Here is a 25,065-nt window from a genome sequence, read left to right on the forward strand (position 1 = left end):
TAAAGGTATCTTACTCAATTAGAAGTTCACGGTCTAGAATGAGAAATAAATTATTTTTTACACTGGGGAAATGGATGTAAAAATTAAGTGTAAATATTTGAGTTTAATTTGTAATTTATAATTTTAAAAAATCTTTCAGACAATATAATATAACATAGTTTGTATGAAAGAACAATATCATGTTTTTCAAAAATATGATAGATATGTCTTTTAAATTATTGATAAAAATTATTCAATTGATAGAAAATATAATTTTTACGAATATGAAAGTACCTATGACTAAATTAATATAATATAACAAATTGTACGGAAATATCACATTAAATCAAATTTGTAGTTCAAATTATAATACACAAAATTGCAAATTAAATGTTGCAAGTTAAATATACTGATATTAGTAAAAATATACATTAGATTTATAATTGCGCACCTAATAAGTAATAACTATTCAGTTAACAGTATTCAATGAGCGTATCTTTTGTATAACATAAAATAATGGAATGGACAAGGCTGTATAACTAGAGTCGTGGTTTATCCCGGGGAAGAATGATGAACAGTTTTTATCTTTTGTTTTGCAAAGTCAGATAATATAGAGCATTTTAAGGTATTAATTTATCTTAAAAGTGTTTATCTCTATGAAAGAAGTGCATTTGTACAAACGATTCATACATTTTGGTTATTATTTTCTTACATAAAATTTAAAATTGAAAGATTTTTTCGTGGTTATAGGTTAAACAATTCTTTCATATATTAATTATTTTTAGATCTAAAGTTTAGTTAGGGGTATTTGATTTTTCGTAAAATTTGGTTCTCGTGTGGATGTCTAGAAGTTGGATTAAGTACATATGTTTCAATAATAACATTTTTGTTTGTGATTTTAAAGTAGGTATGTTTCATAAACAATAATTTGTTTACGATCAAACAATTAATAAATGTACATATTACATTATTAGTAACTACTGAGAATAGTCATAAGAAATGTTTTAGTGTAAAATAAAGTTAACAACTAAAAACTTTGTCATATAATTTGGTTGGAAATAAAACCAACAGTATTTGTTTTCTAACAGCTTGGTACATTTTTCAAATACATATAACTTATTTTATTTTTATTGTTTTAAATATACATAAATAATTCACTACAATAACTAAAATTAAAGTTTTATTAAATTACTGTTTTTCTCAATTAGTATAATAAAATTTAAAATTAAAAAAAAAATAGTGAATGAGTACATTTATTTTTATTTTCATATTATTTTTTGTAAGTTTTTTAAAAAATCTTATAATAGCCACTTTTAAAATATATGCGATATTGTATACACTCGTGTGTATGTATGTATGTATGTGTGCAAGTGTGGGTGTACCGTTAAGCACCTATATCGATTTACATGCTGGTTGATATTGTAGGCATAGGCATATACACGATATATAACCTATACAGTATACACGTATACAGAGTGCTTATAGTGTACACTTATTATTTTAAAATATTACTATGTATAAATCTTCAATGCCTCTTTGTTTTACTTTTTTACCACCTTTAAAGTTATAAGTTTTACCACTATCAATTAATCGATATTCTTAATTTTATAATCTAAAATAATAAGATGATTTTATATAGATATCGAGTATGGAACGTGAATAGTATTTTTATTAACAAGAATTTTAAGTTGAGATTGGCAGAGAATTAGTACATCACAGATTTCTACGCATTGCTATATCTCTTTCCTCTTATTTAAAATGTAAACGATAAAATTACTATAAATAATGACTTTATTTTTACAATAGATAGTTTATATTTAAATTTAAATTTACGTTGAAATGTTGATTAAATTATTCAGATAGTGCAGCTGGTACAGACAGTGGTGATTTCACCATCGACAAACAGGGGGTTGAAAAAAGTATGGAAAAAATAGAATTACGCGTATTACCTACTTAGAATATTGCCATTATCGAAGAAAGTAAAATAGAAAGAAAGTATAATAGTAAAAAGGTACTTTACGAAATAACTAGCGTTCGTTGTCGTTAAAAAAATCGTCCAGTATTCAACTATACACAGTATTATATTACTCTTGTCCACGAGATCGCCGAGCACAAAGAAATCGCGTTCATTGCATTATGTGTGTGTGTGTATGTGCATTTATACCGAACACATCACATTATTATTATTATTATCATCATTATTCCCGTTATCGTATGTAACTCATGTGCTTATGCCCTATGTGTATATATGGTACTCGGGAGGACAGTGTCGCGGCATAGTGCTGCGCGATAGTCCATGGTGTGTGTACGTCTGACCGAGAGGATTAACCTCGACATGTCCATCGGGTTTAGTAACGGATTGATTAACGTGCGACCATAGGACTACCAGCGGTTTGCGTGTGTGTGCGTGCGCGTGGGATCACCAACTAACACAACATTATATTTACGCACACGAACCGCGTTTACCGTTGTTTCATCGGGTTCGACGTTCCCCTTAAGGGTCGGTCTGAAAAAATCTGACACTGTGAGTACGACGCATATATTACGTGCATTACTCAGTATATCTCAGTAAAACATTTGTTGAGGTCAAAGTGGAAATAGTGTGGAGTAAAGAATTTTCCGTTTGCATTTGAAAGTTTTTGTTTTTTTTTTAAAACAAATTATAATTTTTAATTTTATTACTCATTTTTTTTGTGAACACTATTTGAGTGAGAAGGGGTAGTATCGAAAGATATGTTCTATTCATTTCGTACGAAGTTCGAAAAGCTTTTTAATAAAATTGTTGAAAAGTGTAGATTTAAGTATTTTACTGAACTCTAAATTATGTAGAAATGTTCTAGGTATCACATTTTATTCAGAATTGCGATGAACCACATGAAACGATTTCAAGTCTCTACACTGCAGTATCTTGTCTGGATTTCAGTTATTTTAATTTTATTATTACTCAAATTATTCACGATTTAAATCACATAACTTTTAAAAATTCTTTTAATATTTTGAGTCCAATCTACGTGAATACAACTCCACATTTTAATATTCGTTATTTAGGTATATCGTTCCTTACTGTAGATTTATAAATATATTTTATCCGTGGACAAGAAGTGAGTAGTTGGTGAATGGTTTTCATAAAAAGAAGAAAAATTGTTAAACACTAAAAAAAAGGATCTCCGTGGACCTTCCTTCTTCATAAATCAGTATTATGATAGTTCCACAGTATGTATTTCGAACTTGCAATATTACGACGCTATAGTAATCTTAGCACTTGGACACGCACATACAACTAAAAACACACATATACATTATACACGCTTACACAATATATATATATATTGAATTTGTAGATCATTCAGTTTACAGTATACTTACATTTCTATAGATTTCAATGTATCTTAAATTGCTCTTCGATTTGTCTATGTTTAGAAAAATATTTTAAAGTCAATAGAAGATATATAATATTTGCTTATGCTTTTATATCCTCAAAATCTATAGTATAAAGCCTGAAGATTTATTTATTAATTTCAAAATAAAAGTTTTATTATAATTTGGTAAACTGTATGTTTAATATATCCGTATTAAAATCGCTCTATTAATTATTATTTGTCCTGTTGTCAGTTCTCGTTGATAAATATTTTAACATGTATTCAAATAGCTGTCGCTCATTCATGTTAATTTCTGTTTAAAACTTTGTTTTAAATTCAAATTTCCCGTGTCAAAAGTTAAGTTATAATTATAATGAAATAATCGTTCTTAATGTTTATAATGAGCATCATAAGCTTTTGAAATTGTAAACTACAATTTTTCAATTCTTAATGTGATGCAAGATATATTAGTTTTGCAATGTGTACTTGCAATATTTTATTAGTATTTATGAAAAATTACATAAAAATTATTAAATATAAATATTACAATATAAAAAAGTAATTTTTCTTTTTAAATCTACAATAAGATCAAATAGATACGTATACTTATAATTAACGTTTTAATGCAAAAAATATATTTAGGTATAATACAAATTTGAATTTTCATACAATTATATTTGTAAAGACTTTTAGGTTTTGAGTAAAATAGTGTGTATCTCGAAGAATTTGTTTTGTTTTATTTTTTACTATAAGTTGATATTACCTTTGTAACAAAATGTTAAATATGTTAGGTTTAGATTTACTCGTAAAACTAAAACAACTTGGTCAGTCGTGTATTAGGCCTTTAGTCCCATCGGATAGTAACACGACAGCAAAAGAGTTTATGACATTTTTATATATATAATGAAAACACGGACGTCACACAGAACGAATCGGCCATGCGAAAAGCATCAAAAAGGTGTTTCCTGGGAAAACTGATAATGTCTCATTCCTGCCACATGGGACCGGAGACAAATGATTTATCGTTTCACATCATTTGTACATATACAAACATTGTATGTCGGTATTTTTTTTTTATGCACTTATACATTCAAATAATTTTCTTAATAATATTTAAATATTTTAAATATAAGTTAAGGCTTATATTTACTTACATATTTATCTAAAGGTAAAATTCACTCTAATCTTTTGAAAAATATGGTTGTACTTACTATATTAATTAAACGATATCCTCGCGCAAAATTTAATTTACAATTGAAATGTTGATTTATACACGATACAGCAATAATTGTTTACAAATCCATTATCTTATTCTTCAATTACTCCACGAGAATTTTGTTAAAATTTGCTATTTTGTAAAATTACTTTTACCTAAGTCCCAAGTGATGGAACTATTCATTAATAACCTTTATTATTGTTCCATGTCAATTCCATTTATGTTTGTAATATTATTACTAAGGTACCTATATTACTTATTTCTTCACCCATTATGCATTATAATTTCTATTGTTTTATTCTATGTCATTTTCAAAGCTATCGCTTTTTACTAACATCAGTTAAGGATATATCTATTGACATGACAAAAGAACATGTTCCCAATGAAATATAACATTTTTCATATATATCTATATATCTAAGGTTAGGTTAGATTCTATATTTTTGTACGAATATAATAACTGTATCTACTCAAAAATTTGCAGATTTTTTTTTGTCAATCGCTTATAATTTTTAGAACAACTATTTAATGATGTCTACATAAAACATAATATTATATATTATCTATTTTTAGTTAAGTTTTTAATGACATTTTAACAGAAATGTTTTCATTATATATTATAAATAAGCATTATTATATGCAAAAATACTTGTATGGGAATGTCTATAGATCTCTCTAATTCATGTTTGAATATTTATCTGTTAATATATCTCCTGATTTAGTTACCCAGTCATCGTTTTAATTAATTAAATGTAATTTAGTCTTACCAGGACTTGTATTTGCACATTTTCTTGATTAAAAATTATCTTGTAAATTCAGAGTAGCGTGAATATTTAAAATATTTGACGGCTTTTATCCGTTGGGAAATTTCAAAATTGAAATAAATTACATACTTATTTATATATATACTTACGTAATTTAGGTGTATCATATACAATATAGCCATTTGTGGACGCATTACCAGGTTTTCGGACACGGTTAAGCCAATGGTTCAAAAAATTGGTAACTTTAAATAAAACATTCAGCTACTTTTCGAGGGGTACTAATGAACTAGCCACTATATACTATAAACTATATACCTTACACCTTAATAGTAACGACGGTGTAAATTACATACAAATTAAAAATAAATAAAAGGTTCATGTGGATTATAATACTAATAAAACTCAGTTGGCTCTCCAAGTCTTGGCAGTTATTATTTTGTTTCCTTCTTTTTCTTTAACAACATAGCGGTTGTATTATTCCTGCTGATAATCAAGGCTTTTTCATCCGCACCCTCGTAGAAATTTCCCCGCATCTCCGTCGCAACGCTGGTTGTTATAGCGTCCGCATACTGATTATTATTCTCTTTCTCCTCGTATTCCTTGTCTTACACTCCTCCTTATCGTTCCCTCCGGTATAGCCTTAGGCGTGTGTACGCGTTAAAGGGACGCCGCTTCCAACTTTTCGAGGTACTGGATTGTTATTAGTCATCTTCCTTTCTGTGAAATTAGTTCTCAACGAGCAATATTCAGTAAAATCGATAGCCTTAAACGAACCATAATTATTCTAAAACCATACCGGACAATTAAATATTGATAATTAGTACTTATATTAATTTTCAACACTGTTTACATAATTATAATATAGATAAAACACACATAAATTAAAATTGGAAATTTTACAAAATAATAATTATAAGACTGCGATTAATTAAAAATATAGAATACATTTATAATTTTTAAATAATTATAATAAATATTTTTTTTTTAATTTAATTTTAGATTATAAACTATTATAGTAAATATTATTGAAAAAAATAAAATTATAATGATGAAAATCTGTTTTAAATATCTAGTTTATAATTTTAAACAAAGTTATTTTGTATAGTTGATTTAAGTTTTAAATATTAACCAAACTTTTTTATTAATTTAATAACAAAACAAATTATTTGCCGTACGTTTGAATATTTTTTTTTACCAAGGTTAAGTCTATATTTAAAATTTAAAATTAAATTAAATCATGATTTGGAGGCTTGGAGTGTGTATTCCGTAAAATCAAAAATACATTTTTTTATAATACATTAAATTACTTTTAATATATATATAAATAACTTAAATATTTAATTTTGATATGTTTTGATAACTTGTTATATGTACTTTATTAACTCAAATCAATTATATTGTAGGTTGAATTCCATTATAGGGGTTATAAATCAAGTTCTACAATGTTACAAATAATTTAAAACTCGCAGCTTAGAAGCCGCAAAATATTTTTACAGCAGTTTTAACCAAAATTAAAACGGTAGTATTTTTTTTACGACCAACTTAAATAATAGGAAAATAGAATATTCCAATAAACCACTAAATACAAGGAAGACATAAACAGTATCCTATTACCGTGACGGAAACAGTTCATCAAAACTGTTACTAGGTCACCCACGACAGTTTTGTTCTGATTATTTTGTGTCATGTTATTTTTAATAATCATAGGCATAGTATTGCGGTATTTAAAAACTACAGGCCGTCGAAATGTAAGATGTATATTATACATGTTTATTCGTCCTCAACAATTTTACTATGAACGTACCTATTTATCACCAAAAATTTGTAGAGTGGAACAAGTTTTTGTGATAAATACTGACAATATTATTTAATTTTATAATCATTATTGTAAACAATAGTTCATTATTCTTCTAATTATTTAAGTTAGGTACCAAACTATTTATGATAGATTTTCTAAATTGAAAATTGCAATATACTTTACTTTTATGAAACTAAACCAATGTGGCTGTGTTATGTGTGTTTTTTTAATAAAAAATGTAAAGTTTTTAGTTTTGGAAAAAAAATATTTATTATAGTAGTACCTATAATTATTAATTTATTCCAAACAAAAAATAGGTAAAATATAAAATTTAATAATGTAATAAATAAATATAAACATAATACATATTATATGGTCTAAGTAATTCGACGTTAATAAGCGTAACCCGTTATTCTGAATTTTAACAGTTAACCTTTAACTTGGCAGGAAAAATAAAATTATTAGAAAATTGAAAAAGTTGTATGGTAATTTACTAAGAACCTATACTTTCAACAGTTTTTTTCTGTTCTAAATAATATATTATTCGTAAATATTATTTAAATTTATAACATAAGCATAGTTTTGTAATTGAAGATCAAAAATTAAATGTTGGTTTAATTTTGTTTTGTAATATGATATAATTTATATATTATGTAAATTTTTTTGTTTTATGTCATACATTTTACAAAAAAAGATAACGTATTATAAATTTCGTTTATTTTAAAATAAATGTTATTGAATAATTTGAATACTTATGCGGCTATGCTATTCAGTGAAACCTAACATAAATTACGTTTATTTTTGATTTTTTACTGTTCGTTGAAAGCTTGAAGCTATTGTAGTTATTATGTAATTAAAGTTTATTATATTAAATTAATAAGTTTTAAGTTTATGATATGATCAAAGAGAATAGATGCACAATTTTAAAATAATCATCATTTTCAAAAATATAATTTAATGATTAAAATATTCATATTCTTTCAAATACATATTTTTTTCAATTTACATTACGATGATCAACTATCAATATTGTTGACTGCTAAGTAATACTAGAATTCATAATTATTTTGTTTTCAAATAACTATCAATTATAGTATATCAATTAAATATTTTTCAGAAATTATAGTAGTGTACAAAACCATTAATAATTTTTAGTTGAAAATATGTAATGGTAATAATTTATTTTTCAACTTTTATTCCACGATAAATGCATTTGAATTCAAAGTTTTGTCTGATTTTCAATAATTTATCTGACACAGTTGATGATACTTAAAATTTAACTTACTGTCTTACGATATTTATTCTGTATTCAATTATGTAAGTAAACAAATACTATGTTTTGAAGCGTTGACACGATAAATGTATGAAAATAATAAATTTACTTTTCATTTCGTATTCAATGTTCATCCACTGGAACAAAATATGACACACTATATTATATATTATTTAACAAAATAACAACATATGTACATATCATATAATTGTCTTATTCATTCGTCAATATCATAAAATTATCACAAAAACAGGGTTCTTACAATAACAAAGCATTAGTCTAATGTATTTTTATTATATTTTGAATAGTGCGCGTAGGCGAAACTGTAATATACATTGTACTTATAGGACTACAGACATTATTGTACCTCACATTGTAGACACTCTGAAAATATTATTTCTGTAACATTTGTTTTCATAATTATTTGTTGAAAATTTTTAGAATTATGTGTATAAATTAATTCTTGAAATACTGTTGTGTGCAAATTTTAAAAATGAATGGAAGTATAAAATTATGAATTGTTTTCAGCAATTCATCCAATGTTGCCATTATTGTTTTTTTAATTATAATGGCTTTACATCGATTACAAATTTCTGGATCGAAGTACTCAGACAAGTTTTGTTTCTTATATTTATTTGTTAATTGTAAATTAACATCACATAGGAATACATTTTAATTTTTGACTTATTTAAGTCCATATTTAGAAATTATAAATAATTTAATTATTTTATATTATTTGATACATGTATATATATTTTTATAATATTACATTAAGTTTTGAAAGGTATATAAACTTTTTTCTTTCTCACACTCTCTATATTTATAATACTTAATATATACTATAATTCTTTTTTTGTAAATTCTAAACGTACGAGTATAATTTTTCACACGAACCATAATAATTGTATGTAGATTGTTGGGTTTTTGATCGAAGTCGATAGGAAGTCTGCGGGATATCATCAAAGTGTAGGTTGGTTGAAGATGAACGATTCCAGGTTGAAACATGAATGCTGTAATTGGAATACAGAAAAGTTGAAAGGTTACCTTTTAATTACGCTGGGTGATTCATACTGAGTGGTGATGCTGGCGATGCTGTGGTTGATCGTTACGGTAGGAAACGATTAAATCTCTAAAGAACTCAAAGAAAAGTATCTAAGCCCTTGGGTTATTGCGAGAGGAGTATACAATTTTCCAGGCAACTTTTTAGCACTACGTCGTTAGCAAATAATGATTATACTTGCAAATTTTATTTGTCTTTCGGATGTTGTCTTTTCGTCGACCCTACTGCCATCGTTGCCATGACAGGTGCCATTAAAATAAATACCCCTTCATTTTCCCTCTGATGTCGTTATTAATACCGCTTCACGTTTTTTTTTTTATATAATAAAATGTCTATAGCGACGGTATTGTACATACATGTAGAAGAATTAAAGTTTAATTTATGTTGAATCAAAGAGTGTTTACGTATTCTCTTAAAAAATCGTGTAAAAATATTATTTTGTGACTAAATTAAATGATAAATATTATTGTAGTTAGGTAACTTAACTACAAGAAATAATTAAATATTATGAACCAAGAAAATAGTGATGCATATAGATTTTATTATTACCAATAAGGATTACTTGTAGAAATTTTGATGTAATTTATATCAAGTACATTGGTACTCAATATAAACGAACATTTATGTTTATTATTTTATTAAAGTATAATATAATATAGTATAATAATGAAAATGTTCGCGTTGAGGCTCGTGAGTTCACAATTTGAAATAAATAAAATCATTATTTTATAGTGTTTATACATCTTTTTAGCATAATATTATTAATATTATAATTATATACGACGTGATCCATTTATGTTTACACTCATTATTTTGAAAAGCTCCAACTTTTTTCAAAATATTTTTTTAATATCATTTGATGTCAAATTATATAAATCTTGTATAATTTTTTAAAACACGTCGTATAGGAATAATAAGAAATTGTATGAAAATTATATTTTCAAAAATTAAAGACCCCAAAATAATGAATATACACACTTAATTAGATCATTTCGTATATATTCTAAAATTTTAGTAGGTATTGTGATTGGTTAAAGAATATACAGTTAAAAAAAATGTCGGTAAGTAAAAATTGAAATGGGGTTTGGTATTCGATTTCATACAAACCATATTTAATTAAGTACCTCGTATCCTATATAGATTTATTGATTCGTTTAAAATTAAAAATTAAAAAAAATATATATATATATTATATATATATAATGAATTATTTTTTTATGTTAACTTTGAACAAGATTATAATATTGTTAACGCTGTACACTTTATTTTTCATTCCATTAATTTCATAAAATTTTGGATAACCCTCACGAATGTTTTATCTACCCGCATTCTTGTTGACCCAATTTAACCCTTTTAGGACCATACTTCAGTCAACCTCTCTTCATACGTTCAAGAGTAATATATAACTAAATATAAAAATAATTTTATCACAAAATAATGCCTTGAAAAATGTGTGTATATTTATATTATAGTATTCATATTCTATAATAATATTACACATTATGCAATTATTAATCATATTTTTGTTTTTAAATTTGTATGATTTAAACACCTACTCTAATAATAGTATATTCTTCGTGATTCATTGTCTATGGATGAAAAGAAAATTAATAAGAAATGTAGCCCCAGGGTCGTAATTGATTGATCCTACGTCGTCTGGAAGGTTAATCCTGCCTGCATTTTTGTAGGCATCTATTATGATTTTAAGGATGATAACAAACATTATTGTTTGGAGCTCTCAAGCTTGTATTTTAAATATAGAAACTGAGTATAAACATTAAACATCAATATATCATTCCATTTTATATAGCTGCACTATCGATCAATAAAACGTATTTCAAATATTCATATTTCATAGTCGTGTGTTTTATGTGTTATTAATAATATCACTGCACATTTAAATAATTAATACTTAAACTTATGTATTATTAAATTTTGCACTCACTATTTCAAGTAAACAAATTAAATATGCTATAAAATGTGCCGATGACGAATAAAAATGTATGTCTTGTACATGGATTAAAAAATAGATGACTATACCGTATGGTATTAGTTTATTATTCTTGTATTATATTGTAGAAACACGTGTTTAAAAAAAATATATAATAATATAATTAAATAATCAAACCACATACTATATACACATGTTATGACCGAGTATCATCATACAAATACACATAACACACAACACACCATTTAGTTTTTCCAATGTCATCAAGTTTCTCCAACTGTTCCTTATTATATATATTTTCTACCTACACATATTTATAAAAAAATATGGATAGATTCCTTATATAAACAGAAAAAAATATATAAAATTCACATTAATAAATTTATTTTTTGTAGAATTTATGTATTGTGCTTACATAAAATATTATTAAGTCTAAAAAAGGGTTTTTGTTTTCTTTAAATGTCGCTTAAAATGGATTTTTGTCAAAGGTCATCTTATAGTTTAAATGTCAAGAGTATAACTATCATTGATGTTAAAATAGTGATAAAATACAATAATATGTTAATTTCTTTAACGTGTGTATATTATGGTTTTATATTTTATTAGAAATATTATAATATAATATTTATATTATTTACAGTTGCGTCTTTACGTATAGGTATAGGTTGCCTACATACATAGGTATTAGGTAAATTATATAACCCAGTCATTTTTTTGGCTGATAAAATTATATTGATAAATATCTGCAGTAATCGTTTTATCAATTATTATTACCACGTTTATTATAGTCCGAAGAAGCTTTAGCCGCTCTAGGTGAATACACTTTAATCGTAGACTAAATTCAAGACTAACTCCCTAATTTATATTAACTAAAAATATACAATTATTTAGTAAAAAATAATTTAAGTACAAGTGAAGAATTGTTTTAGTTTGAACTTTATTGAACGTTTGAACCAACTATAATCTATTGAATTGTATGGCCTATATTGGCTATATCAATTATTTTAAAATTCAACATTGATTATGTTATAACTTGTAATTATTACTTTTAGAATGTTATTTTTCTAGATTCAGTGCAAAATATTAGAGGAAGTTAAACATAAGAATATGGATTTGAAATAATTATTGAATTTTAAAATTGGTACTATTTATTAGTCGAGCTTGGAAAGTGGAATAGGGGTGTAAATCCCACGGCAAGTTCGTGATTACTCTTAGGTAAAAACTCAAATCAAAATAAAAACCTAATCGATTTAAAGTTAAAAGTGTCAATGTATATTGAACCCGACAATTCAAAAAAGTGTATACTTATTATTTTATTTTTTTAATAAAAAAATAATTTTAAAATATACAGTTTAGATTGTTTCGTTTGTTTATTATTTTGATGTTAGGGTGATGCAGTGTTTGATTCTAGTGACTAAAGGTGACATGAATCAAAAAATGTTTAGAGCCACTGTCATAATCTAACAATCGATTCTCGATTTTATATTTTATTTTCACGTTAATAATTCATTATTCAATACAATAACAATGTTTATCCACTAATTAAATGGGTATAGTACGTAGTTTCACATTTTAAGATATTTTCATTCATTCGACGTGTCCTCGAAAAAAAGTAGGTAATTATAAAATATGTGCTTATTTTAACTACACACTTCTATACATTTTTTCTTAAGAATATATTAATTTCTATATGATTCCGAAAGAGTCGAAGGACTGTAATTTATAAAACATAAATCTGCAGTAATTAAGTGTGAATTTCCTTTCGTTTTAGACGTGTTTCAATAATTATATTATTCAAAATGTTTTTCGTTATTTGTCTTCGTATTCTATAATTCTTTAGTCTATACTATAATCACCATTTCTTGTTTTGGGTGGGTAAATTGTAAATCTCAATGTACATGTTCCTGTAGTGCAAGAGAATACTTAAACTTCCTACTACCGTATATATACTAAATATAATATTTTTTTTTATGACGCGTATGTAAATTAATAGTACCATTGTATTAAATGATTTAATAGTATGATAATAGTAGGACGATGAACATTCATTATATAATAATAATTACATAAACTTAAAATTGGTACAAAATGATAGTATCCGGTTATTTCTTGTATAGGTACACCATACCATATATTATAAATATACATATAGGTTCGTATAAACAATATTACACAATGCATTATTCGACTCGCGCAATAATAGACTCATGTGCGATAAACAAAAACCAAAATAAATACGACCAACAGTTTTCCAATAAGGAAGTGAATGCCACTGGTCTTGTGCTGTAGTAAATTGTAGTATAGGTCTCAACTGTGTATTATTATTTTCTTTCCATAACGTCGGCAACAAATGAAAACGAATACAACACAAATATAATACCGATGACAACATTACCTATACCGGCTAAACCTATACGGTTCGTTCTCATTTCATGATGTCCTATTCATACTGCAGTTCTCGCGAAAACCAGAACAATATAATAAAACGTGGATATAGGCATTGAAGGTTTCATATAAAAATAATACCATGCTAATGACGTCACGACTATATTTCATTGTTTCAAAACTGGAAGGTCGTTCACCGATCTCTTTGTCCAATCGTTCGAGAAAACCTATATAATATTGTTTAGAAGAGCAGATTATTATTTTATATTTTTTTCTAATTATTTCCTTTTGTTGTTGTGTTAGTGATACAAATATGCTCGAGCGATGTGCGTGGACCACGTATTATTACTTTTTTAATTTTTCTAATTATTTCCTTTTATTGTTGCGTTGACGATTAAAATATGCGCGGTTGTACGCTTTAATGTTAATGATAATAATGATAATATACCTACGTAATTATAGGGGTATATTATAGATTATGATGTGTGCCCCATATTCAAATTCACTTTAACACTACACTAGTTATTTGGCTTCCGAAGCCATTCAATTTTTGTATTTTCTGGTTTATAGGTCAAGCGTCAAATATTTATGATATAATATCAACTACCGAGTTTTGCGCAAACCTATTTATCACAATTATTATAGATTCTACTAAAATAGTTTTACCAGTACCTATTGGTTATTAGGTATACGTGTATTATTTATGAATAATAAACCTTGTTTTTATCGCTGATTAACGCTGTAAACGTAATTTTGTACTATTACTCATACATCTTAGATTTAATTTCGATACTTGAATCAACTAACCAGTTATTATAGTGTAGTTGTAACTATTAAATAAATACTAAAAAAATCGCTATGGCAAACAGGTAATTTATAAAACAATTACAGCTTACTCATAGTTACCAATAGTCTTAGATCGTTTTAATGTTAGAAGTGTTTATTAAATACTAAATTTGCCGCCGTTTATGGCAAGACGGTTGCTTTTAATTTTTTTTTTTGTATCAAATATACTATAACCTTACATTTAGCTTTGTTCCCGGTTATTGTCTATAAATTATTAATAACATGCCATAGCGGGGTAATAATTAATAAAATTATTTGTTCACTTATGATAATATATGTGAGTATGTTAAGTACGTAGATAAAAGAGTGAAATAATATGAAAATTAATATCTTATTTTTAACGTGATTCAATATATATACCTACAATGTTATTATGTATCTACAATTACTCAATTATAATATTTTACGTCACAATATTATGTCAGTATAATATTATTTGATATACCTAATAACGTATATGATACACACGCGTATATAATATTCGCTGACATAGCCGTGATTGGAATTGAGATCCTGAATAAATTGAATTTGTTAAGGCAAAAAAACATCATATGAGATTTTATTAAGTTATAGAAAATATTAAAGTCATACGTTAAGTTTACAATCATAGTGTATTATTTAATATAATCTATATTATATATTAGGTAGCATTTTCATATTTTATAAATAGAAAAACTTAATATTTCATATCAACTAAAATAAATAAATTGGTATATTTATGTTTTAATTATTGTAATAGTTTAATAAAATAATTGTTTAATTCATACATAATATTGTATCAATGTATCATGTTAATTCATGTAGAATTCTGAAGTAGAACGTTCAAATAAAATTAAATCTATACATAAAAATGCACTAATATTGTGTCTATATGTTCTATATTATATTTGTTCAATGTTCAACAAAATTAAATTGCTTTGAAGTTTCAAAAAGTCTACCTAGACTCTAGAGCATAAAAGAGTATAGAAAATGCGTTTATATGGTTGAATATTTATCCTAAGTATTAAATTGGAAAAATAGTTCCCATCTATACACATATAAACACATTATACAACTCAATATTTTCCATCAGACTACTATCGTGTTTACATACCCACCCCTATTCTCTGTGTATATTTCTAAATGCCTTTACCCATATATATAACCCATCGAGAAAATTGAACAAACACATAACTTGTAATTTTATTGCTCTTTGAGCTTCGTACAAAAACAAAGCAATAACTACAAAAAAAGATAAATACTCACCATACTGCATTGTGTAGTGAAAAACGCTGTAAAGTTGTTTACCTCTTTTACTGAGTAGGTATCAAACTATATACTATTTTTAAGCGTATTTTTAAAAGAGCGCTTTATTTTTTACGTGTATTATTTCAAACTCATAAATAACAAAAAAAAAATGTTATTCGATCTTTTTGAACTCATACTGTAATGGTAGTATGACCATATATTATAAAATATATAAAAAGATAAATTCTTGTGTGTATTTTTTTCCGCATTTACCTTACGAGGAATTCGTGAAAAATAGCATTTAACGACGTTTCCGCGCATGTTGTGTTGTTGATGGATTTCTATAACTCCGTGATGATCTTTACATATCGTTCAATCAATCAATGTTTGTCTGTTTGTGTGTGTTCGTAATATTTTCCCTATATATTTATTTTATCTGACACACGCTATGATGATGACCTTCATAATGTGCAACATCACATCATAATATTATTGTACGTTAAATATTACTCGGTACATTTTGTGTCAAATTAAATTGAAGGTGTGATTTTTTTGTTTCTAAAGGACGTTCAAAATGTTGCTGATGCCAGACCAGAAACTATTCGCTGATGACGTGGTGTTCGAGGGCTCGAGTGATCGTCCAATACCGTTTGATCCAGGCAAAGCTTACGTCGGCACATTGGAAGGTAAATAAGATTAAAACCGTTCGGTATATATATATGTGTGTATTTTATTTGAATAAAGCTCATCTGTATTGAATGATTGCGGTGGTGGTTTATCACGTCTGTATTGGTGTACATATGCGAAAAATCTATATGGAAGATCCTGTGTTTATTTTTCGAATAAATAAATAATGACAAATACACATACATACTCTGAATTTTGACCGTACGTACTCATTTGTTCATAGTATTTCAATTAACCAATATTTGTTGGGTTAAACTCATCGTTGCAATAATCATTTATGGTCTGATATAAAATTTATATTATGCCGCCTGGTCTTCATATATAACTTTTATACACATAAACTGGCATTAAAATTAGGTAATATAAACAATTTATCTACGATTTTAATTTTTAGCAAACTTCTATACTTTTTCATTAAAAAAATTAATATAACTAGAAAATAGGTTTGTCTTAAAAATAAGTACTCCACAAATTCTAATAAATTTAATCTATTTTGATTCGGACAATTTACTTGATATAGATAGATTTATAATATCTATATACTAGGGCGAGAATAGTTATAATACTACATATACTATAAAAGGGAATAACTGATACTCTTTTAAAAATATTAAAAACAAAATATTCTACCAAAAGTAATGCTGTCATACACAGAAATATTTTTAAAGGTTTTTGATTCTTAACGAATGGTTAAGAACACTTATGCAGTTATATATTTTTTTAAATAAAATGGTTGCATTAATTAATTATTGGATAGGATTAACATCTAATATTTAAATAATATATGATGCATTATATGCTTATCATTCTTAATTCCATTGTAAAATTTATTTTATTGTTGGTTATTTCTAGTTCAGTAAATTTTAGTACCTACTACACTAGTAATATTTAACTTTCCAATTTCGTTACTGTCAGACAATGTATGATAAACTTTCTCAAGGTCTCTGTTTTGAAGTTTTAATTCGGTTGAAAGTGAGAGTCTTCTTCATACACTTTTGTCTAAAAAAGCTTAAAAAGTGTATTGGAACACTAGAGTTACGATGAGGCAAACAGTAGGAAGAGGGAGAACATTAAAACCATATGACAGAGCTTTACAAATTAGGTATCATTCGTTTTACGTTCTATAAAGTTTTAATTGTTATAAATATCATAGTATAATAATTTCAAATGTCGTTCAAAATTAATTTAATTATTAATAAACCCGTGTAATTGAGTTTTTTTGTTTTTTATTTTCCCTTTCCTGGGATTTTTTATTTTATTAAAAACGCACATTACTAATTAAAAATGAGAAAAAAATGATTTAAACATGTCTAAGACTGCTGATGAATGTTATCTCTACAATAAAAATCAAAAATAATTTAATATTATTGTAACACAAACATTAAATATTATAAAAGCTTTAAATATCTATGGTATAATATAGGTACAAATACGTATTATTACTAAAATATTTTCAACGAATATACTCAAAAATATACAAATAGTCTTAATGATTAACGAAATTACAATAAGTTAAGTTTTTTTAATGAATGTATTCTTAATCTTATTCTTAATTAAAGTTTAGTTTACGTGTTCCTAATCATTTTAACTTTGATATTATTAAGTTAAAAATTTCAATTTTTATGTCAATATTTTTATTTTAGATAGAGATAATGTTATATTTATAACACTGAAAGTTTTTAAATTACTCAATAAATAAGCAAAAATAGTGCGCTGTACTTAATTTCAAAAATAATTTATTGTATTGTTTCTATAATAATAATAGATTTATACCAAAACCAGAACAACTAATTCACACCATTATACGTTACATTTTATTAACTTATAAGTTTATAACAATAATGTATGATATATATATTATTGAAGTGAGTGCGACATACCATAAACTACTAATAGAAAAATAAATTTCTTAGGTTATTATGAATAAATTATAAAATATTCTAAGAAATATAGATGGTGTATCACTAACGTCTTGACTCTCGGAATAGTTTTTTGTACAAAATGATTAGTACCTTTATCAATTTTTCGAGTAGCTTTGATCATGGTTGACATGTTAGCTATTTGTAAATTGATATACATTTTATTCAAAATTCTGAAATGACTCCCTTAGTAACGCTTGGTGATACACATTTAATTAGTTTCCACTTCAACTTAATTTATTCTAAAAATAATCTATTATTTTTGAATGGACATTTTGTCAACCTGACAATGTCAGGTACACCATATTTTTGTATAGATATATCTTACATTTTAGATCATAGTTTAAATATTTAAGTTGATGAATAAATGTGAATTTATATTTAATTTCCAAAAAAGTGTTTTGTGTTTATGGCATTATATTTGTGCTCAGAACTTATATAAATATTTATTTATGTATGAATTATACTTTATCAAATAAACGAAAAACGTAACTCTTATTGGGTTCCACACGAATCGTTAGCTCAATATACAATCGCTGCAATGGCGGCGATGGCGACAGGCGTACGTATACAAAGAAGTATTTCTCTGCGGCTTACATATTGGCGGTGAACTTATTCGTAAATTTATGTGCCGGTAAATCAATTTGCAGTTCGTGTGCAGGCCATTGCCACCACCACCGCGGCTCATTCTTTCTGTACGATATAGTATTTATATATTATTATTATTATTATTACCCATGGCAGTGTACCGTGGCCGTTTTACGATTTATTTATTTTTCTTTAGCCAGGGTTTTCATTGCGAACAGCTGAATCGTTTTGCCGACGAGTCGTTTATCATGCATTGTTCTTTATAGTTAAAAATATTACGTGTCCATATATGTGCGACCGTGTGTTTCATGCGGAATCGCTTAAACCCAAACGTTGTGCCCAGTATTCCATTATAACAAACACTTCTGTGTCCGTTACGTACGACGAAACTTCATAATTAATGGTTGAACTGTGGACCATGAAATAATCGCTATTGTGATATTATTATTATTAACGCGTCGAGCTATTTAAACAAAATATTATTAACAGCTGCAGACGGCCACGCGTGCTCTGCTTGTTGTTTACTTGCATATTATATTATGTATATAACTTATAATATGTATGAATGTGTGTGTGTTTACTTATGTTAGCGAATGTATACGAGAGGAATGGAGAATATGTTTGTATCCTAGTGCATTATTAAAATGTTTTGCACAACGTATATAGTAATATGTTTATTTATCGTATAAACGCTCCGAGTTTTATATCCCTTCTCTGTAGTATATGATATTATCTTGTCCCGTAAAAGCTAATCTTTGTTTAAAATTTGCAGTCATTAAACGCTATTGCACTTTATGGGCAAATTTTTTACTGATAATTGGTAAATTGTCTTTTTTTTTTTTATTTGTGTGCTAGACCTTTGTTGATTTAATAAAATATTCTTTAAGTTCTAAAATTTATATTTTTAGAAGCTCGATTCAATATTTGATTTTTATAAAGTTCATTCTACAAAAACAAGTTGTGTTCTTTGTTACAGCTATTTAAATAGTAATGTTAAGTACTTATTTGATTTTAATTAAATTACGTAACTTTAAATAATATTTTAAATTAATTTAAAGATGTCTTCTGAAAATCTGAATGACCATTACAGCATTATTATTCTCATAAATACAATTTTTTTTAATATGATATTACTATATTATATTATTATTGTCGTTAAGTCAAACGTATCAACATCAAACTATGAAGTAATAAAAAAATTAAAAACTATAAGTTTGTCATCATTGCTGAAATAATACAATTATATAAAAAATAAATTACATATTTTTTCAAGGATTAATAGATGAACAAACTAGGTTATAGTAGTTAAATTAATATTATAATTTATAAATACATATCTATCGAATTATGACAAAAGAAAGTAGGTTAATATGATCATTCGCACAATTCTGACGTTAAAAAATTATCTGTTCCATTTTATAGTTTTAACTTTTAAATGAGATTTGTTAATTCATCAGTAGTTAATCATTACATGAGTAGATAAATTGTATAACCAGTATGGATTTCAGCTAAAAAAATAGCTTATTTTTTGTCAATCAAATCCATTAACTCAGGTCCTAGTTCGTGTGTAAATAATTATATTTTCTTTGAGAGAGAATGGCTTAAACTTAATTTAGTATTGTAGTGTAGATTGTAGTCACATTAATGAATCAACAAAATGTGAACTAATCTTAATGGAGTTTAGTTTAATCGATACTTTTTTTTCGGTTTTCGTATAATCTCGTATAATCCATTCAAGTGAAACCCATCAATCACAATATCAGGGGGCTAATGATGTAAATCGAACGTGAACCTCGGCTGCAGAAAACTTTGTTTTTAATTTGTTTAACCACATCACTCGAGAATATTACACAAGCAAAAAAAAGAAACGTTGGTTTTTCAAAAATTTCATATTTATTTATTATTTACACCTTTCAAAACATTGAGTGTTTATAACAATGTTAAACTATATATTTTTCATATTATTGTTGATTAAAAAATATTATAATTTAAAACATTAAATTGTTTGTATTTAAACTTATAAGGAGTAAAGAAAACAAATAATAGTATACAAAATTCTTATACTAAATACAAATATTAGTAATATTCATTAATTTATACTTAATTATATGGTCTAACACACATATTTTAATACACAAAAAGAGTCATTATTAATATAATAAGAAAGGTTGTTATATAATTACATAATTGTATTGGTCGGTAATAAGTTATAATTTTTATTTATTTTATATCATAGTATTACGTATAAATTTTTATTAATTTATTTTGAACCCCGTTATACTTATCGATTATTGGTTAGTTTTTATATTATACTAAAAAAACAGACAAACACATTACAGTCTTATAGATTTGCATAATTTGATAGATGAAATCGGATAGTCATTTTCTTTTAAAATGTATTTATTGCTATAAAACTATAGTTATATTATACCTTTGTATAATAAAACCTATGTTTTTACCGCATGGGCCATTGGTACTAGATGTATTCGTATTGTTATAACTATGTAAGTGATGGATATTATAGTGTAATATACACGTGTTTAAATTATTTTAAACTCGAGAACAATGATAAATAATACATTCAATAACGGTTATGATTAAAGCTCAAATTTTGTTTCTTTATTAATAAAAACATTATATGACACAATAATTAAATACATTTGATTTTACAATTTATAAAAGGAGGATCTCAGTTAATTAAAGTGTATTAATCAATTAAGTATCTATAAAACAATAAAAACAATATTTCAAGTAAATATTAATACTTAGCTAAAATATGTACTTTTAGTTGTACAAGAAACTAAAATTAAAATTAAAATTATTCACATATTACATTGACTCATTTTATGGAATTGATAATTTGTATTTTAGATATTGAAGTTAATAATTTTCAAACAAACATTTTTCATAAGTAATAGAATGAGAAATGCTTAATTTAGCCTTTTTTTATCACTTTCATTTACATCAAATTTCAATATTAATGTTATAAAACGCGTAATAGCTGTTTACAAATAATGTAATTTACGAGTAATTAAGTAAATTGTTATAAAATAGTATATTATAAATTAATATTTAAAAATTTAATAATTTTACGTATCGTCAGAGTATTATTTTATGAATTATCTAAAATATTTTTTACTTTTTAAATCAACTAAAATATAATATACCGAATTTATTATTTTACTTATTACCTTTACAAAAATAAATTGAATCAGTATATTAAAATTTAAACTTTTTAAAAGTTTACTTTTTACTAATTATTCATTAATAAACGTTTATTTATTTTTATTATTTTTTAAACGTTTAAAACTTTTTTGAACTTTTTTTTAAAATGATTGATACATATTCCTAATATTATCTTTGATATATATAATTATTCAAAATTCTATCAAATACATAGTCATATTTTTAAGTTCAACCGAAATTGTATTGCTATAAATAATTTACTTGGTTTGTATAACAGTTAAAAATTGTGTATATCTTGTGACTGAAATTTGGACAGAAAAAAATATTTTCTTTTAGAAGATATTCATAATATAACATTAATATATCATAAAAATATCAACTTTAATACTTATATTATTATATATTGTTATTATATTTATATAGTACAGACATACACAATAATGTAATTAAAGAACATAAAAACATAAAACAATATAATTGTATTTTTCTGGCCCGTTTTTATTTATTGACAATAATCCACGACGTGTAATGTATATATTTGATCATTTCCTAAATATCACACTATATTATAATACAGTGAAACTTCAATACAACAAACTTCCATTTTACGAAATTTTCTGTCTAACGAAATATTTTTAAGAACTATGACCTTCATTTTTAAATAAAATGTAATTTAATTTAACGAATTCCTCCATATTACGAATTTTTTATTTGCTTATTCGACTTCGTTATATGGAAGTTTCACTGTAATATGAAGTGTAAATAATATAACAATAATATTCACATTTTTAAAGGACTGCGTAATACTGTATTGATTTTAGTTTCTAGTATAGGATTAACAACTTTTGTTTTTTTACTCCACATAACAGAAAAACGGTTTAAAACTTTTTAACTTGTTTTTTAGTTAGTTGGATTCTGTTTGGATCTTTTTTCTTATCTTCATCCACAAAACGCAACATAGCGTAGTTCACACATGCTGGTTTGACAGTAGCAGCATGTATTACTTTTTTCACTTTATTTTTAATTCATTTCTTACATCAAGATACAGACAAAATATGTGATAGCGTTTTAAAATTGATCGTCTTTCACCTACGTAACGCTATTGTTGGCATACCAAAAATATACTAATTAAATATTATATTTATTATGCGTATATATATATAGCATAATTTAAATATCGTTTAAAATTTAATTTTAAAACTAATACACAATCTAATATTTTCAGTATTTTCGGTAATGTATTCATTCAATTAATAAGGCGTTTGCATACATAATTTAGATTGTTGTCCTAATCTGTTCGTAATTCATATATTATAGAAACATTTTAGACATTATTATAATAATATTCACAATAATAGATTACGATTTGTTTTTGACAAAAATTAGTTTAACCTAAACCTCTATTGGATTACTAATTGAAAATTGTATACTTGTATAAATTTAAATATATAACAAAACATCCTTAGAAATATAAACTCAGTTCTATCTCTGTTCAGAATCGTTTTTCATTGTATACAATTATTTATTATTAAATTAAAATTATCACATCCATTACAATGACCTTTTCAATGACAAGAACACTCGACACCTACTATTATACAGCAGAGCATGTTCCCGGTTTTTTTTTTTTATACATATTTACTTTCGAAAATTATTTATCATAATCTGGTGTATTTGTGTTATACCTACCTGTGTGGTCATATACATGGTGGACAATTTTAAATTACATTTACCGTAATGTTTTTCGGTATCGATAACCATGGTTTACCTACAGATACCTACTATATAATACATAGTCCGCAACTAGACTGCAGCGATTGTACTTAATAATTACCCATATAATTTGTGGTAACTAGAATAAACATGCGATATGCCCTACTGTTGCAATAGGCTACATTGCCATTGCTATGATTTTTTCACCTGCATAAAAGTCACTGTTTCCATATCTTAAGTTTGATGTCAAATACTTAAATATATTTATAATATACCTAGCACACTTACTTATTTAAGTCTTCAATAATTCAGTTATTCAAAATCTGATTTTTTGGAATTTTTAAATTCCCCTTAAGACCATGTTTTAAAATTCTTGAGATTTTTTACCAACTTAGGAGTATTTTGTAGAGATACCCAACTTCTGTTTTTCATATGAAAACCCTCTCTCCCTTTTCTATTGTATATTATTTAATAGATAATTTATTTAAAAATGTTGATAGATTAAAATAAAGTCAAAATTTGAACTAGTAGTTTTTGAGTTATTAAACTTTGTATATTAAGAATAATAGGTACATAATAATGAGTTTAGAAGATGTAGGGACATGGGCCTATAATGGTGACTAAAAATGTTACTAATTTATATTAATCTATTAATATTTATTAACTTATTATTTATAAAAAATATGCGAGTATAGTCTATAATAGATCTGATATTATATTTGTTTTTATATTTATAATACCATTTTAAAGGACTTTTATCTTTAATATGTATAAAAAATATTCACTAAATAATTAATAGTAAAAAATAGGTTATCATTAATTGTAACACGAAAGTTTGTATCAACAGAGGACACTCATTAAGAAAATATGGTCTATATTTTTATTTAAAAATTCTAATATACAGGATTTGGATAAATTTATCATTATATAAAAATGGGAATGAATATGCACGCTGAATCTAACTGTACGTATTATATACATATAAAATCGATTTGCTGATGTATTTATACATAAGTCAGTAATACTTTTTTTATTAATAAAGGGTGGTAAGTTCATTAGATTATGAGTTATCCTAGTGTAAGCTATAATTTTTATAAATTAAATTTTGGTGGTA

The 25,065-nt window shown here is 25.4% G+C and overlaps 1 protein-coding gene across 1 annotated transcript in view; it reads left to right on the forward strand.

The window, feature by feature from the left end:
• The window catches only part of LOC132928378 (disintegrin and metalloproteinase domain-containing protein 10), a 76,248-nt gene that overhangs the window by 23,284 nt on the left and 27,899 nt on the right, over nucleotides 1–25,065 (forward strand). The window contains exon 3 of the mRNA XM_060992996.1: nucleotides 16,423–16,544. Coding sequence (XP_060848979.1) covers nucleotides 16,423–16,544 — 122 coding nt within the window. The remainder of the gene's footprint in view (nucleotides 1–16,422; nucleotides 16,545–25,065) is intronic.

The sequence above is a fragment of the Rhopalosiphum padi genome, chromosome 4 (assembly GCF_020882245.1).
Source record: "Rhopalosiphum padi isolate XX-2018 chromosome 4, ASM2088224v1, whole genome shotgun sequence".
NCBI lineage: Eukaryota > Metazoa > Arthropoda > Insecta > Hemiptera > Aphididae > Rhopalosiphum > Rhopalosiphum padi.